At 31.1% G+C, this 19,439-nt stretch overlaps 1 protein-coding gene across 1 annotated transcript in view; it reads right to left on the bottom strand.

Annotated features, from left to right (window-relative positions):
• Nucleotides 1-18,610, bottom strand: part of LOC126735328 (exportin-2) — a 38,895-nt gene extending 20,285 nt beyond the window's left edge. Inside the window, exons 1-3 of the mRNA XM_050439284.1 lie at nucleotides 18,446-18,610; nucleotides 1,526-1,988; nucleotides 804-1,466 (exon numbers count right to left, since the gene is read on the bottom strand). Of these exons, the coding sequence (XP_050295241.1) occupies nucleotides 804-1,466; nucleotides 1,526-1,985 (1,123 nt within the window). The 5' untranslated portion in view covers nucleotides 1,986-1,988; nucleotides 18,446-18,610. The remainder of the gene's footprint in view (nucleotides 1-803; nucleotides 1,467-1,525; nucleotides 1,989-18,445) is intronic.
• Nucleotides 18,611-19,439: the final 829 nt, after the last annotated feature.

Genomic DNA, 19,439 nt, shown 5'->3' with positions numbered 1-19,439 from the left:
AATGGAACTTTGTTTGCCACAATTTTACACGAAAAAACTTGCACTTTCCCAAGTGATGGTACGTTTTTTTGGCGTCAAATTCCTCTTCACTTCGCAATAAGTATAATGCAGGTATTTAATGTTCTAAGAAGAAGAATCGCAGGATAGGAGGCCAAGTAGTAAATTACACAAAGTTAGTTATAGTGTTTCTTAATCAGTATCAGGAAGTATCATCCCAGGTCCTTTGTAGTTATATCTTAAAGCTTTAAATATACTGAAGAACTCACAACTCACAAATTAATAACTTTTGGCAAACTATCGATAAATATAAACTAATTATTGTAAGCATGACTCGAATTTAAACAAAATAATATACCTATACCTAACCCTATTTTGTGTTAGATGACAACACTACAGCTATTTCGAATAAAAATTGGCTGACGTGTAAAAGACCCAACCGATCATACTCGAACGTTTAAAATATTTCGCGGGTATTGTGTCGAATGTCCATTATGTCGAATGACGATTGTGTCGAATGCACCCGTCTCAGATTTTCATAGTTTTCATGAACAGCAAAATCCTATAAGTATGAGAAGGCGTATTTTTAATTAGTATATACTTGACTTAAGCATGTTTTTTTGGTAATTTTATGAATTTTCTTTAACTTTAAAATTGTTTTTGTATTTTCTACATTATTATTTAGCATATTTTTTATTGTAAATTAAGATTCCTACCGTTAAAAAGGAAAAAATCGGTAAAATTAATTAAGTCTTATTCCAGTATTAAAACGAATAAGTTATTTTAAAATAGAAAAAAAATACTACCTATATCTCTCCTGGTGAATTCTTCAGGATTATCCTCAAAAAGCTCCTGATCTGACTCTCTGAACTCCATATTGGGAATGACAACTTTTTCACAAATGCTACTTAGAACCCGGTTGTCTTCAAAGAGATTCCTGTAGTGGTTTCTCTCAGCCACAGTAGACAAAAAGCCCAAGGCATTTGAAACTAGCAAATCATATTTTGGTTCTAAGCTAATGCCGATCAGGAGGTTCCATACATCAGTAACGAACTGTGGCAAATACTGACGAAATTCTTCATCATATTTTTGGGCGTAGAGAGCAATGTTGTCACATATTTGCGTTTTTAGTCGTTCAACAATACCAGGTTCTTCACTATCCGATTGTAATGTTTTTGGGTCTGTTATGAGCAATATATGAAAATTCTCCATCCACACTTGCATGTTGTCCTCAAAAAACTCTGGTAAATCTTGAAAGTTTAAGGAGTAGAAAACCTTACAAATTAGAACCAATGAGCTAAAGATCGTTTGTAAAGCTACCGTATCATTCTCATGGGTTTGTGTAAGATTAACTGTAGCTACAAACAAGTCTGTTAGCGGTTGAGCTAGTTTTTCCAAGACGTATTTAATTTCTGACCAGAGTTCATTAGATTTAAACTCGTAGCGATATTTTTTAAATAAGCTGTGCCCTAAAATAAAATAATTTTTGAATTAAAATAAAATGAACTTTATTGCCGATATGATTTACCTGTTCTTAATATGCCATTTATGACATTAAAATCTCCGGTGGCAAACTTCTCGACCATTTGTGTTATAAGTTCCGGCCACTTAGTTGGAAAATCAGTTTTCCCAATTATACTTATAGCATCGCTGAGCTGTTTTTGAATAGATTCTGGCGAAGTTAACATAAGTGTAACAATTAAATTCTTTATAGCAGCCCTGTCTGTGGCATGTATTCTATCAGGCTGATCATCTTCAATAGTCCAATTACGTTTAATGTAATTTTTAAAAGCAACAGATCCTGCTATTCTCACCGTCATGTCCCAGTTTTGTTTGTGTACTAGGTTTAAGAGCAAAAGGGGATAATTTTGATTTACTTCTACTCCTTCGAGAAAAGTTTCTGCTGGTCTACGCACATTGACATCTGCACTAAGGGTTTCTTGCAAGTAACGCGCGAGGGTTTGGAGATTTTCGTCTGAGATTTCCATTTTCTGAAAACAGTTCAAATTTTTTATACCAATATACAGGGTCTCCCAAAAGTAATGGGATATAGAACAGCATTAGATTCCTTACGTCAAAATTACCAACTTGCCCTATCCTAACTGAAATACAGGGTGTCAAAGTATTATTTGATTTATCGTTTTTTCTCATAGGTCATAACCATTTGACATAATGACATGAAATTTAAAACATGCGAGTCTTTTAAATAGAAAAATTAAATGTCGTATACCGTTTTCGTGTTTTCGGTAGATGGCGCTCGTTGCGTTACTTTTTACTTTTTTAGAACCCCTAACTTTTTTCAGCTCCGTATATCGGTTTTAAAAGTATAAAAAATAAGTTCCTTTTTAAAATTTTAGATAAAAAATGTATTACCTTATAAGTCGCTAAGAGCAACCATTTTCGACATAATCACCATTTTTCAAAAAAAAAAAATGTAATAATATTTATTTACTACTTTATTTAAATCGCATCTTTGCCAGTTGGCGTTGGAGACAAGTGTGTATTATTTATGTCAAACTTTTTGAATGTCATTAAAACTTTTAAAACGAGTAAAAAAGTTTTTCTGTATAATAAAGTTTAATCATTTGATAATACTGCCTAGGCATAATTTGTTTACCAATTTGAAGATGCGTGATATGCTTTGTGTAAATGTAAATTTTAATGGGCGGCATGGAAGACGCAGGTAGACTTTGTCTAGCTAAGGAAAGGTACAGCACGTGTTGTTCGGCTCGGTCGCGCAGTAAATTTGTTTACGCCGCTGCCAAAGCAATGGTATCGATCGCCACGATTTGCATGTAAACAGTGTCGTTGCGTTAATTCTTATATTTGTGTTCTGTGCCTTTTAGTGTTTATGTCTTTTTAGAGTGAATAATTTTTATATTATTTTTTCATAGTTATTTTTCTTTGTGATTATGGCTCCAAAAAGGATTGGTGTGAAAGAAAAGGTTTTACATAGCCAAGCAAGAGAAATTATTTATAATATTTCCAAATTTATGGAAAGAGAAGCAATGAAAGGAATTCAGATCCCATTAAAAAATTACCGGTATGTATTAATTTATCTAATATTTTTGCAGGCAGCCTATTCTAATAATTAATTAATAAAGTTCTTAGGCGTTATTAGGCTATTGATACTTTAATACATTAATAATTAAAATTAGTGTTTTGTTTAAGTACGTAATAATATCACTTTGAGGATATTTGCTTTAATTTCATCACAGTTTTTTTTTTCATTTTTAGAGAAAGAATTTTGGCTGCTACATAAATTGGCAAAAATTGCCTTCAGCGAATTAAAACGGAAGGACAGCATGTAGATAACAACCTGGCCAGTACTTCTTTTGGAACCCAACTCAGAAAAGCGTTAGAGCCAAAGGAGTCATAAAAACATTGTCCCCCGGACATATTGAAGATATTAAAAATGTAATCTACAATTTTTACGTGCTTGAAAAAAGATCTCCTACTCTAAGAGGTATGTACTTAGAATTCAAATTCATGTCAAATGTATTTATATATTGTTGTTTTTTAAATTTTAGGACTACTTCAGAAAATAAAAGACAAACAGATTAACTTCTCTGGATGTTATTAAGATCTGTTGGATTTAGGTAAGCACTTTTTACAGGCTTGGCCCTAATATCTTTAACTTAAAATATGAGTATGAAAGTCAATATTAAAAAAAATATATGTATATACAAGTTTTACAATATTTATACTAATATCTTAAACGAATTCTACTTAGAGATGGCGAAAAACTGAGGACAATCGAAGTGTCCTTATAGAAAGCTATGATATTAGACTAAAAAGAATCAACTTTTTAAAAAAAATAATAGAATATCGAGCCGAGGGAAGAAATATCGTATATACAGATAAGACCTATATTCATAGTAGCCATACCCAAAACAAAAGCTGGTCAGATAATAAAAATAAAAGTTTAAAAAAACCAATTTCAAAAGGACGCAGAGTAATTATTGTTCGTGCAGGAGGAGAAAATGGCTTCATTCCAAATGGAATGCTTATTTTTAAATCAGGTAAATTAAATTTATAAGTTTAAAACATTTGGATATTATATTACTTTATAATTTTTTCAGGAGCTAAAAGCGGAGACTACCACGATGATATGAATCACCAAAATTTTATGAAGTGGGTACAAACTCAACTTTTGCCCAATTTGCCAGAGCAGTCCGTTTTGGTTGTAGATAATGCCTCCTACCATAATGTTACTATGGAACCAAATATTACTTCGGGATCCCTTAAAAAAAATAAGATTAAATGGCTACATAAAAGAAATTCCATGTGATGAGAAATTGACAAAGCCAGAATTGTACAAAATAATTAGTGACAATAAATTCCGCTATCCTCCAGTTTACAAGTTAGATGCATTACTGGAGGAACATGGACATAAAGTTCTTCGTCTGCCGCCTTATCATCCGGAGTTAAACCCAATTGAAAAAATATGGGCCTTGGTCAAAAACTGGGTGGCAGCCCACAATGTGACATTTAAGTTGGCTGATGTAGAAGCTCTAACAAAAAAAAGGTTTCAAGAGTTGCCAAAGGAAGAGTGGGTAAAAATTTGTAACCATGTAAGAAAATATGAAGATCTTCAAATACAAAAAGAACATATATTAGATACTACAATGGACCATTTAAAATTCACCGTCAACACTTCTTCATCTGACGACGATTGGTTAAATGATTATAATATCTTAACGGATGAAGAGGTAAAATCGTCTGAATCATCTTCAGACTAAATACTTACTTTTTATGTAAATATATTATGTATTTTTTCAACAGTATTATATGGACAATAAATACCTAATGTTTATTTATATTTTTTTTTGTATTCTTAAAAGTAATTTTAAGTCTAACATGAAAATTTAAATTAGCAAATAAAGTTGTGAGAGCGCCCAAGACTATATAATATATTAGTGCTTAAATAAAATATAAAATTGTTATTACAGTTTTAAAACCTATTCGGTCAAAATTGGCGCTGTAAAAATATTATTATCTTAAAATGGGGAAAATTAAGGTATAACAGAAACAATGTCTAAATCGTTAAAAATATACCTACTTATTATACAATTTTAAAAACAAATACAAGGAAATGCGATATGTTAGATAAAAGAGTATTATGGTTCAAATAATATTCAATTAAAAAAATAGCTACCTATATCCTTCAGTCAGGTCATTTTTTGAAAATAGGTAGACGAATTATCTTTTATAACTTTTAAGAATTATTTATAATATTTTTTTCACAGGTGCTTTGGCCGACCCAATTTATTATTATTTACCATCATGTGCGATGCATAATTTAGGACTTATCCGAATTATGTAGTTATGCGTATTTAAATAATAATATCGTATAAAACTATATTTTTGAGAAGTCTTTTTTTTTATGGTCTTATTTTCGAAGTCTATTTTTGGGTTTCTATATCCTAATCCTGATAATAAGATAATTATAATTTTTCTAATTTTGTTAATTATTTATTCTATGCTTTGCACAAAATCAGAGAGGCAGCCAACAAGCTGTTTTAAATTTGAGTTAGGAAAATTTAAATATTAATTTGTCTCATATTCTAGACTAAGCAGCGCACCTAACGAATGTAAACAAAACACAATACACTATTATTTAAAATAATATAAATTAACTTTTCTAAAATTAAAATTAAAAAAACGCTCTTCTGTCGCTAATCGCGCATTATTAGGGGACAAAACTTGGCGCAGCTTTGAAACAGATGGGGTACCTTTCCTTAGCTAGACAAACTCTATCAGGAAATATTTCCAGATAGACAGCAACCAAACCATAAATTATTCCAAAGAATTTATAGCCGACTAGGAGAAACTGGATCCTTTCGGCCAAAAATGCCTGTTTTGGGCCGCCCAAAAAAAATATGTCATAAGAACAGGAAGAATAAATGTTAGTCCGCGTAGCAGAAAATTGCGGGTTAAGTACTAGACAAATAGCGACAGCTATGAGCGAAAGCAAATCATGTGTTGCTAAAGTACTTGAGAAAGACCAGTTTAATTACCACTTAAAAATTAAAAATTACCGCTTTACACCAATTACACTTTACACCTTTTCAATGTTTGATCCCACCAGATTTGCCAGCCAGAATGCAGTTTTGTCGTCAGTTTAAAAATATGCAAAACGCAGATCCAATGCTTATTAGCAGTGTTATTCACAGACGAGGCGTATTTAACTTTACAAATGCTCATATGTGGGATACTGAAAACCCCCATTCAGTTGTCAGTCGTCATTTCCAGCATGAATTTAAAGTTAATAGGTATTTGGTGTGGTATTATTGGAAACCATATAATAGGCCCCCATGAACTAAAGTCCAGTCCAGAGATCTATTAGAATCTTTGATGTGTCGCAGATTCCGCACTAACTAGTCCGTGCGCCTATGTCATATTTATAGTCGCATGATATACATGTTTAAATGGCAAAATTTTATATTGTTTATCTATGAAATCATTTTAAATATACGTAAAACCCCATGTTTTATACTATTTTTTATTTTTCTTTTAAAAATGTCCATTTTTAGAAAGAAAATAATATCAAAAAATTGACAGCGGACTAAAATCCAAGCATCTTAAAAAATATTTTAAACACTTCCAGCACTCACAGACTTGTCACCTCTTTTTAGCCAGTATATTAAACAAAGATAAAACATCTGCGTTCTGGCGATTCCTACTTTAGGCTGTGCAAGTGATTGTGTATCTCTCTCTATCCCACTTATTTTGAGAATTACGGGGCCGTACCCAAATAAATTTTTGGGCTGTTTTTGTATTACTTTCGACGTGTTTTTAAAGAGATCTTTAAGGATGGGTCTATCGCCTTTAAAATAGTTGTTGGATGGGTCTATCACCTTTAATAGTTGGGAGGAGGGTCATGTGAGGTTATTATTTGATGTGCTTTGCCGGTTATGCTTTTTACACGTTTATGAAAGTAAAAAATTTAGAATTTGGCCTGTATTCGTCTAAATTTTTTGCAGTTTTTACTGTGGGGAAGTGTGTTTTTTTTCATTTGTGTTTGTGAATTTATTTTGGTATTATACCTAAAGACCTTAAAATGTTTCGACTCTGGGAAAATAGGCAGGAAAATTTGGCAAATGAAGAGGAAAGTGTTTGTGCGGGCTTATGGAGACCGTGGGCGCACAAGAAAGACAATAACATTTGTGATGAAAACAATAAGAGTGATCTGGACAGTGATTTAGACTTATATAGTTCTGATAGTTCATTTTCTAGTGTTGAGGGAGCAAAAAGAAGCAAGGGAAGTAGAAGCTACAGAGAAAAATCAAGCAGTTTTAAAACGTAATTGTTTAAGTACAGACGCCAAACAAATTTATCTAAATATCTATAACAATCTAAGAAATGTAGTGCTTTGCAAAAAACAGCGTTTTTAATCGGGGTTCCCTATAGTAAAATATGCCTGTAAAAAAAAGGATTAAAGGCAGAATAAAAAAGAAAGATGCAGAACAATCAAAGGGACTTGACACAGATATTGCCAAATTGCTAAGGAAAGGTGTGTATTCTAAATACAAAAACAATGAGGTTCTGACCATAGAGACACCTTATCGGCAAGGGACACACATTTCTCAGCCTCAACCTTGCGGAGATATCTGATAAAACTTGGATTTAAGCTTAAGATGGTTAACAAAAGAGCTGCTGTAATGGAATTGTCAGGTGGTGTATAGAATATTTGAGGAAAATTTTAAAAAAATTTGGGAGCAAGAAAGATCCATATATTATTTAGCCGAAACATGGTATGATACATTTATGATTGATGTATGATTTCCATTCTCTGGGACAAAAGTCCCTTTTTTGTTATGACAATATAGTAAGAAAACCATATTTTTATTAATTAAACAAGTTTAAAATTTTGTTTTTTACAGCTTACTGCCCCTGTTTGTCCTTTAGTGACACAATAAAGACTGCTGCTTCCACCATTCTCTGGGAAAAACCCTTTTTTGCTATGGTAAGAAAAACACTGTTTTTATTAAGAAAACAAGTCTAAAATTTTGTTTTTGTACAGCTTACTACCCCTCTTGGTCTTCAGCAACACAATAAAGACTGCTTCTTCCTCCATTCTCTGGAAAAAAGTACCTTTTGTGCCATAGTAAGAAAACCCTATTTTTATTATTTAAACAAGTTTAAAGTTTTGTTTTTTCAGCTTACTGCCCCTGTTTGTCCTTCAGCAATACAATAAAGTATATATAATATAATGCTTTAGTATCCATATGCTGATGTGCGAGATGAAGTTGGAATCCATAGCGGCAACAGAGAAACTGTTTCCTTCCTTAATAGAAGAAACTGCTAAAGAACAATGGCAAAAAAACAGAATTTAGAAAATTGTATTAACTTTTTAGGCCAGATTCAAAAGAGTTGTTAAATTTATAAATGTATTTAGTATCCTCACTGTAGTTTTAGGATCCAGTATACTTAAAATGTAGTGTTTTGTATAAGATTTTTAGTTTTTAGTATAAGCATTTATTTTTGTTAATTTTTATCTAATCTCTCCTAATCTGCATAATAAATTAATAAATATTATATTCAGGATGTAAAGTGTGTTTTTTTTATAAGTAAAACTTGTGTCTTTTAAACACATAAAATATAGAGAGCTAGATGATCTTTAATGTAAATGTTTATTTTAAAAAATATACTTTTCTGACTACATAATTACTTTTTATCAAAAGAAGTTGGTACTAAATATAGAGATGGGGGGTTTTCATGAGTATATTATTATAATAATATATTATAGTATGTATTAATTTAAAAAAAACAATAATAAAGGACATTGAGCAGCCAAAATCCCCATTAATAATCACCACCAAGTAAAAATAAATCTCAATACCCAAAAAAAGGAAATATATAAAATTTGAAGACAAACCAAAACATTTTACCCTTTTGTGTCAAAAAGTAAATATTTAATGCCTTAATCCACAGAATAAATGGTCCTAAGTAATTCGTACCACCTATTCTCTGATCACTTGTTATAAACACCCCACTGATGGCGCTAAAAACTAAACTTATTAAATTAAAATTTTTGGTTAAATTCATTTTACGTACTTAAATCTTATATTTAAATTAAATATTATCTTACTATCACCTATCCTGAATTTCTAACTTAATAAAACTAAATCCAAAAATCCCGAATAATAAAGTTTTAAATACAAATAAATTTTAAGGCCGGACCTGTGCAACTTTTCACGCTAAATACGAACGTTGAACGACACGGAGACCTTTTTAAAAAACAATTTTATTTCTCAAAATACAAATTGACAGTATAACGTGCAGCAACAGAAACAATGAGATAAAGCGACTAAAAACCACGCAAGTGGGTAGATTTACACTGGAGAGTCAGCTCTTCTTAGGCATATAACTCGCTTGAGTGGCTGTGACTGAGGTCAGGCGTCTAACAAAATAGTACGTGGGCGCATGTAGTCAAATTTCACGAATCAAATGTATAAATTATTAAAAAAATGCTTAAAACATTTATTTATTTAATGAAATGATTAAATATCGCTTATAATATTACTTTATGACTCTTTCCACATAAAATTTTGTGATTTAAACATGCATGTCATGTGACAATACAAGCAACACCGGCACACGGACTATTCGCGGCACATCAAAGATTCTAATAGATCTCTGAACTGAACTATACCACCTAATTTGAACGGAGACGTACTTAAACTTCTTACGAAATAACTTGGAGGTCTTTTAGAAGATATACCATTAAATGTTGAGCAGAACATGTATTTTATGCAAGATGGGGCGCCAGCGCATTTTTCTGGACAGGTACGCAATTACCTTGACGAACAATATCCCGAACGTTGGATTGGCCCTGGAGGACCTTTGCTCTGGCCTGCGCGTAGTCCAGACTTAAACCCCATGGACTTATGTATTTGGTGATATTTGAAATCAATTGTTTATGATAGAACTATAAATAATCTAAATGAACTAAATGTAAACATTGTAAATTCTGTAAATATGTTAAAAAATTATGAGAATCTTCTTTTTAAAATAGGGTTCATTAAAATAGGAGTCATTTGTTAAATGTATTTCAAAATGCATTGAAGTTAATGGAGGGCATTTTGAACAGTTGTTATAGTAACGAATTTTATATATTACATTTTCATTGAAAGGCTTAGTTTTTGTTAATAAATATCGTGATGTGTTTTGTGATTTAAAAATAGTTCTTATGTTACATTTTTTAATCTTATCAGAAAAAGCTGGAATTAATGGCAAAATAAGATCCAAAAATTCTTTGGGATAATTATTTTGTATTAAGATATTTTTAATAAAATATTTTATTAAAAATTCCAGTTGTTAAATATTAATTATTACAAATAATATTTGCATGATCTTATAAACTATTCACCACTCCTCTTTTTACCATTATTGGATGATTGGAATTAAAATTAAGATATCTATTAGTATGAATTAGTTTACGGTAAATTCCAGTTTCAAAATTTGGAAATCTTTTCTAATTAAAATATCAAGAAAAGAAAGCTGACCATCACCCTCCTTTTTAAGAGTACATTTTATAGAAGATTCTTTGGAGTTAATGTAATTTATAAAATTTTATAAGATCTATTTCGTTATTCTGATATATTGAAAAAATATCATCAATATATAGCCACTATATTTTAGATTTTTGTATTAATATAATTTCAGATCCAAAATTATCCATAAATATATAATTTATTTTTAACAATATTTAAAGTTTTGTCAAATGGAACATTAGTAAAAAAACTTACAATGTCAAAACTTACCAATAGATCATGAGGGTTAAAAGAAATTGTAGAAAGTTTTTCTAAAAAGTGTTGAATTTTTAATGTAAGAATCAGAATTATTAGTGTATGGAGTTAAGATATTGAAAAGATATTTTGCAAGAGGGTGAATTTATGCTACTAACTATCTTAGGTCTTAAAGGAACATATTTTATTAGAATTAGAACATACATTATTTTATGTATTTTTGGTGAACCATAAAAATGTGGTGTTTTACTATTATGTGGAGTTAATTTAAATCTATCAATATCAGAAAATTTGTTTTTATGTTTTTTAAGTAAATTAAATATTTGTCTTTTAATTTTTTTCTGTAGGATCTTTATGATGATTTTTTTATTATTTATATCATTTCATCTATTGACAAAATGTTTTTTTCAAAAAATACTTCAAAATGTCAACAAGAATTTCTAAATGATGATTTCTCAGATATGTAATTGTAATGTAAAACTTTTACTTTAAATCCTTTGGTTATTAATAATATTAAGAAGTAGAAAGATTTTCTCTGTGACGTGTGTGAGCACCTTTGTGTATATGGCATGAATAAATTATGTTTATGTTCAATGATATTTCATATGATGGGGGTTCCCATTTGACATATTGTAGTGAGTTGGTTAGCTGGATGTAAGGAGGTGATTGACAATTGACATTGAAACCTTGTCAAATATAAAATTTAATGCCCCTCTGTATTAACATATTTTTTTTTTGTTTTTTTTTAAGAAGTTATTAGGGGTGGTTAGGTTTGAAATGAAAGCACTGTATATTATCCCTATTGAGAGTGCAATTTCGTTCGTACTGTTACCAACCTGCTAGCATATGAACAGATCTTGTAAAAGGTCTTGGAGAGACAATGTCAGGTAGATGCCATATATATGAACTTCTCCAAGGCTTTTGACAGGGTGAATCGTCAGTTGCTTTTTGGTAAACTTAAAGACCTGAGAGTTGATGGACCTCTTTTTCAATGAATTATTAGCAATCTTTCCAATTCCAGGGATTTAAAATCATATGGAGTGCCCCAGATGCATTGCAACTCATTTGTCACCTTTTCTCTGTAATTGTTTTGTAAATGTCATAAAGAATTTATTGAAACTACAGAGGACTGTATAGCTTTGCAGATGGATCTAGATGGTTTAACTGAGTGGTGTGATCAGAATTGTATGCAACTTAATCTTACGTAACATTCTATATCATAGCTTTTCAAGAAAGAAAACTAGTCTTATGTGTGATTGCGAATTAAATGACACAACACTTAATCACTTGGACCATATAAGACCTTGGTGTTATTCTTGACCAAAGTCTTCTTTTTGACTTTTGATTACAAATTGGGCCGTGCTATGAAGCTTCTTGGTTTTATTAAACGCATACTTGCAGATTTTAATAATGTACATACTATAGTATATACTGTTCGATTGTATGATCAGTGTTGAACTATGGGACTTCAGTCTGGTCTTCAAGCTATGAGGTCTATAAAAACAAAATTGAGAGGGTTCAAACGTATTTTTTACGTTTTGTTGGTGTAAACTTGATTCTTCAGAACAAACTATGAATTTTGTTAAACTATAAAGGTAGCATGTGTAGGGAAGTGAATTTGTGGCCTAAAGGCATTGGCGTTTTAATACTTTCCTTAAATTCATTTAAGGGTAAAGTCAAAATATTTTTAAATAGTCATCCCTTGTAATGTTTTCTTTTTATTTTTCTTATTAAAACTTAGCCTATATTATTCTTTTTTTTTAATATCTTCAACAAGTGTGAATATAGGTTATAGATAGATAGAACAGAGGTTAGGAATAGGTCTGTGATTGTTCAAATTGTCAATATTTGAATAGTTTGGAACAATCATAGATCATAGATAGGTATTATTATGCCTGTAATGCAAAGCAAAAGAAACAAATAATTAAACAAGTGCCCATTTTTGTCCTCTCAGAGTTAGCCACAATTATATATGCCAAAAAAATTAATGCTCACTTGCTAGCTTTATACCCAAGTAAATTACCTATCTATCTATCTATTAACATTAAATATCGTACGAGAGATAGTAGAAGAACATGCGAGAGTACTGCTTACGATAAACTACCTCGAGTTAATCCATCAAATAAAATAAAACATCTAATTTTAGTATATGAAAGTGGAAGTATCCCCAAAGGTATCATAACTTTTTTTCTAGTTTCAGTCTAAAAGAACTGGAAAATGTTGAGAGTACAGAAGAAAATAGTGATGAGACCTCTCCTTTGAATATAAAATTAATTTGATAACAAAAATTAGAAAATATGTATTTTTTTAATAAATTTGTTTTCTTGATAGTCTTTATTTATTTGATGTCCTTTAAGATAACCAAAAATTAAATTAAAAAAAAAATAAAGCAATAGTTAGATATGTCACATCAAAACTAAAAAAAACAAGAAAAGAAACCGAGGGCAATACTGAGATATCTGTTTTATTTATTTATATATTAAAGACAAAATGTCTAAAACAATTTTATCAATGTTTACATAAAACTGATTAACTTTCTTTACCTAATCACCTGACTTAAACAAAAAAATTAAAACACAAATATTTAACTACCACTATCGAAAATAAAAAAGCAATTATGTTAATATGTTAAAACAATTAATTTAAAGTTATCACACTATTGCTTTCAGGTATTAAGACTACAAAATAAATTAAAAAATAATATTAAATTCTTTTAGGGTTCTTTGCAATTGTTAACAACTATTATTAGTATCCTTTGAACTTTATGCACTTTATACTCATCATTGCATAAAACTGCTAACGCAATTGCATTAACGCATTGCGTTAGCTAGTTAAATCTGTGATTGCATGAAAATTGAAAAAAAAAAAAAAAATAGTATATATGCAGGAAAGAATAGAGGCTATATAATTATTAAAAGTAATTTGTGTTCCAGGTTTTCTATCCATTTTAGGCTTTTGGAATTGATTTATTCAAATGTTAATTGTAAGTATGATATTAATATTTGATGATAATTGCAATTATATATTAATATACTTATCTAAAACTATACCGGGTGACACAAAAAAAAGGGAACACTTAAAACTATTTTACTTTTCAAGATAAACAAATGAAATTTAGTATATTGACAAAATAGTTATAAGAGCATATATTGACACTAACTTTCTTATTTTAAATGGGATTCTTGGTATATTATTACGTATTTCGATAGAAAATTATATTCTGAAAACAATGATACTCTATTTGCTACAATAAAGATTATTTTATTTTATTTTTTTTATTACCTACATATTCTGTAGTTGAAGCTATCATTGGTTTGCGAACATTTGACACTTTATCTCCTGTGACCATGACATTTTGCTTCCTTGCAGCGCGAGTTTGGCAGCCAGCTCCATCTAAACTTACTTCAAAGACATTGTTTACTTTTGGGTCTTTTACTTTGGTGACTTTTGGTACATATACATTTTTGTTTTTTTCTTCAAATGTAGTAAAAACCTTCTTTTGCAAATCGATTGTATACCGGGTGGGGCGTCGCCGAGTGGAACATAGGAAAACTCATGTAAATTTTAAGGGGGTCAATTATTGGCTTCCCTGTACATTTTATAGAAAAAATGTAAAATAACTTTTTGAAGAGACCAATCTGGCAAACCCTTATGCAAAGTTTCAAAAAATTTTAATAAGCGAATCTTGAATTATTCAATTAAATGTAATTGCAAAAATTAGCAAATTTTCGGTTCAGGTAAAACCAAATGGGAACCAGTAAAATGAATTGATAAAACGAAAAAAAAAAAACATTTCTTGTATTCGGCTGTACGTCAGATTTGACAAAGCCTTATAACAAATTGTTTGCTGGTGGCTGGTGTCTGGTTTTACCTGAACCGAAAATTTGGTAATTTTGCAATTACATTTAATTTAATAATTCAAGATTCGCTTATTAAAATTTTTTGAAACTTTGCACGAGGGTTTGCCAGATTGGTCTCTCCAAAAAGTTATCTTAAATTTTTTCTGTAAAATGTACAGGGAAGCCAATAATTGACCCCCTTAAAATTTACATGGGATTTCCTATGTTCCGCTCGGCGACGCACCCCGCGTATTCTAATAAGGAAAGAAGCTTTTTGGAGATGTAGTACTCATGATTAATGCACTCGATTTCCTTTTTTAGCAGTGCTTCTCTGCTTTTGCCGCCTTTTTCCACGTCATTGGTTGTGTTACAATTTTCTCAATAACACTGAGTTTTTTATTAAAACTTTGTATCAGGTAATTATTTCTTTCCTTTTCAATTTCAAAATCAGAAATCCTGGCCTTTAATTGCATAATTTCGACTTCTTTTGCCGACATAACCTCACTAATAGCTTTTTTTACTGCCGCTAACGACCACTAACCCCGAAATTATTAAAGAACATGATTGGTGATACATTCCTTTACACACACAACACTTTATTCAATTTTCCTTTCCACATTTCGTTCATCTTCGAGTCATCTTCTCCCGGCGCCATCTTCCTTTTCCATTATTATATATAATAATATAAATAAGAAGAAGAGTGTTGATTTTGCTACCACACACTTCCATTATGATAATTCGTTTTGGGATAATGTAATATTCTCAGAGGAGAGCAAATATTATATTTTCCATTCAGATGGCTAGGTTAGTGTATTGAGGAGCCCAATACAGAATAGGATTATCAAAATCTTCATAAAATAGTTAAGCATGGTAATGGCAGTGCCTTAGTCTGGGCATGTATGTTAGCAGCAGGGGTTGGAAATCTTGTCTTTATTGATGGCACTAAACTTGTCTTTATTGATGGCAATAAACATGTGTATTTAAATATATTAAAAGAAAACCTGAGAACTAGTGCAGAAAAACTTAATGTTGTAGACGATTATTATTTTTAATAAAATAATGATCCAAAAGATATGGTGTATATCATGAAACAATGGATAGCTTTTAATGTGCCCCATAGTTTAAATATACAACCTCAGTCCCAACCCAATTGAAAATCTATGGATTGAGGTAGAAAAAGGATCAGAAAGCATCATATTTCCAGTAAGGTGCTGCTCAAACATGTTTTATTACAAGAATGGTAGAATAGTATTGGGCCTGCTTACACTCAAAAGTTGATCCATTCAATGAAGAGAGGGTTTACTCAAATTATAAAAAGAAAAGGAGGTTCAACAAAGTATAAAATGTGGGTTCATAAATTCTGTACAGTATGCAGTAAGAAATAACATTTAAGAAGTAAGAAGTAAACTCCATACAGTAAGGATCATTTCAATGATATAAATTCAATTTCAACACATCAAATTCATAATATAAAAAACGTAAAAAGTAACAAAACATAGCAAAATTCATTGTGTCTCTCTTTCTGAATATTTTCCTCTCTGAAATCCCTACTAGCCTACCCCTTTTGATTGGATATATTGGCAGACATTAATGATCACCTACAATTCTGTAAGAAATGAAATTGAACCATATCAGCTAACAAATATGATTCAAGCCATTTATAAGCCATCAGCTTTGAAGCTTAAATACTTTAAAAATGTACATAGTACATACTTGAGCCTGTCAATATGTACCTCATAGTTAGGGAACCATACCATTGCAGCATAAAGCAATTTAGATTTTATCAAGCTATTATATAAAGCAATAAGGCTTTCCAAATTCAGAAAATCTTTTGTGGACCTAATGATAAAACCAAGAGTTTTTAATGATGCTTTTACAACTTGCATTTGCAATGCTCCTTGGTCCTAACTGCCGAAGGTCTTTTGGTTTCGCCAACATATGAGTCATATACTTTTATATAGGGGATTGCAAGAAGCCCAGTTGATTGGTTCTGTTTTCCTTCGCCAATGACCTCTGGATAAGTTTTTTGGGATAGCCATTCTGCTGCAGATCTTTAGTAAGAAGCACTACTTCCACCTTGAAGTCTGCATCATTATTGCAGAAGGTTACAGCTCAGTTGTACAGAGACCTGATGATTCCAACTTTAGTCGAACCAGAGTGATTGAAATCAAGGTGTAGGTATTGTGCAGTATGTGTGGGTTTTCAATACACAGATGTTCTTATAATGCCATTTGTATTCCTGACAAAAACATCTAAGAATGGCAGAGTCGAATTTTTCTCTATCTCCATGGTGAATTTGATACTTGTCACCATGTTGTTCAGATGTTGTAAGAAGCCCTGAAGTTTGTTTTTCCCTTTATCCCAGATGATAAATGTATCATCAATGGCCACATCTTTGGCTTTTGTCATGAGGTGCTGATTGCCTGTTCCTCAAACCATTCCATATATATGTTGGCTACCACTGGAGACAGCTATGAGCCCATAGGCAGAGAGATGAGAAGACAATGTCAGTCAGACTACCTGTTTTTACATTACAATTTTCTACCACTTTCAAAATCATAATGAAAGATCTTATTTAATAGTAAAGCATGAATAATGGTATCAAATGCTTAAGTAAGATCAAAAAAGATACCAACAGATTTTAATTTCAATTCAAAATTATTCAATATATTTGTATAAAGAGATATTATAGCATCTGATGTAGAGTCCAGACCTGAATCCAAATTGATGACTTGACAGTATAGCAAAAGAATCTAAAAACGCAATAAGTCTTCTTTTAAAAGATCTTTGAGACTACAGAGAAGAGAGCAAAAGGCCTATAGTTACTCACTTCTGCTATCTCCCCCTTTTTATGAAGAGGTACCTCATCTACCCCAGATGACTTTTTCCTGAAGGAAGATTTTATAATCTCATCTTATAATCTTGTGTTTCCCCACAGTGAGAGGAATAGAAAAAGAGATTGGGATAAGCTGTTGAAAGCCACATTCATTCCCATTGGTGTGGGAAAATTATCTGTGATCGACTTGAAAAGTTCTCTATGTACCTTCAATCTCCTTCTAGGATGTCAATAACTCATGGTCATGAATGGTCTTTAATTGAGTATGAAGTAGTCTTAACTGCTTGCCCTCATTAATTATCAATGGTGGAATCCACTAATGAGACTTTCTGTGATATGGCTTCAATTTGTTTACATAAGGAAAGCTCATATTAAATAAACTGGAGAATGCATCAAAAAAAGTAAGAAAATTAACTTTCAAAATCCTCAAGAGTCTCAACAACTGACAGCCAATGTTCTTTGGACAACAAGTTGTTGTAATAATGTATGTTTTCATCAGAAAAGGATCTAGAACTCATAGAAAATTTGCTTAAATCATGACTGATTGGGTTTCCCAAGTCAAAACTCAGTATCTGAGCACAATAATCAGAAAATGCCACTTCAAAGGTTTCAGTTGAAAACAGTGCAGAGTTAGTGAATATATTATCAATCAATGATCCCTGAGTTCTAGAACATATAAAAATAACTGTGCCAATACTTTTGTCAGTTGGTAAAGAGTTTTTCATTTGTATTATGACTTTATGTAAAGAGTTCAGTTTTATTTCTGTATATTATAAATCTTAAGGGCAGAGAATATATTAATAACATTTCAAATATTAAATTGTTTAACAATAGGTTTAACAAATATTGTAACTATTAAAAAATTTATTTTAAAAGTAATAATGTGCCAATACTTTGTCCCTCACTGTATTTCAATAGCATGATGATCAAACCTGCCTAAGAATAAGAGGTATTAATTAACAAAAGTAAAGGCAGGGGGCTATTTTAAAAAAAGGATTTTAGACTAAAACTATACTTACTATTTTAAAGAGAAGAACGTTTTCTTATAGGCACGCAACCCAAATTACAAAAGCCCCTTAAAAGAACTAACAATGCTAATTTCAACTCTTAAGTTGTGGTTGCCCGTTTACCGGTTATAACTATTATCATTTTACCAATTTATCTTTATCTTTTTGATAATTTAGACGTTGACATCTAGTTTAGGTTGACAGAATTTTATCACCGTTGCCAAATTTAATAATTTGAGCTGTGTAGTTTTAAGGGCACTTTACATGCAGCAATGGAAGCGGACTCCTGATATACAGGGTGTTCCTTAAAACCGTGCTAATATTTAAGGGGGTGATTCCTGGACCCATTTTAAGAAAAAAAGTTCTTATGAACATATGTCCAAGGGAAGGGAAGTAAAATTGTTTTTATTTTTTTAAGCAAAAACCATGCGTCGGACGAAAAAAACCAAGAGATCAAATTTTCTAAAAAGTAATTGAGGATTTTAAAAATAATTTTTTGTTTTTAAAAGAAAAAGCTGTTTTTAGAAAAAGCAGTGGCGTAATATTTTTTTCACTAAAATATTCAATAGAAGACCTGTAGCGACGCCACTGGCAGAGAAAATTTTTTTTGAACGTCAAAGAATGCGTCTTGAAGATATTTGTGATGATATACAATATGCTCCTATGTATAATCAAAATGGATTCTGTATTCTATTTTAAGTTTAAACAAATAACTACCAGTAATGTAAATTCTAGGTTGAGGAAGCTTTTAGCACAAGTTTGTAAACTTAGTAAATAAAGTATATTTTGACTTTGACTGGTAAATTCATGAACACAGTATGTGAGCGTTGCAGTTGCGTGTGGAACAGTGGTGTCAGGAGACAAGGCTGTCGAGTAACCCAGAAAAGACCGAGCTTATTCTCTTTACTAAAAGACGAAATTTGACAGATTTTAAACTTCCCACTATGTATCAGACTCGCCTAACTTTGGAACAGCAGGTCAAATACTTGGGATTTACTTAACACAG

Source organism: Anthonomus grandis, chromosome 4, assembly GCF_022605725.1.
Source record: "Anthonomus grandis grandis chromosome 4, icAntGran1.3, whole genome shotgun sequence".
Classification (NCBI taxonomy): Eukaryota; Metazoa; Arthropoda; class Insecta; order Coleoptera; family Curculionidae; genus Anthonomus; species Anthonomus grandis.
The sequence above is the reverse complement of the archived record's forward strand: the minus strand, read 5'-3'. Positions and strand labels throughout refer to the sequence as shown.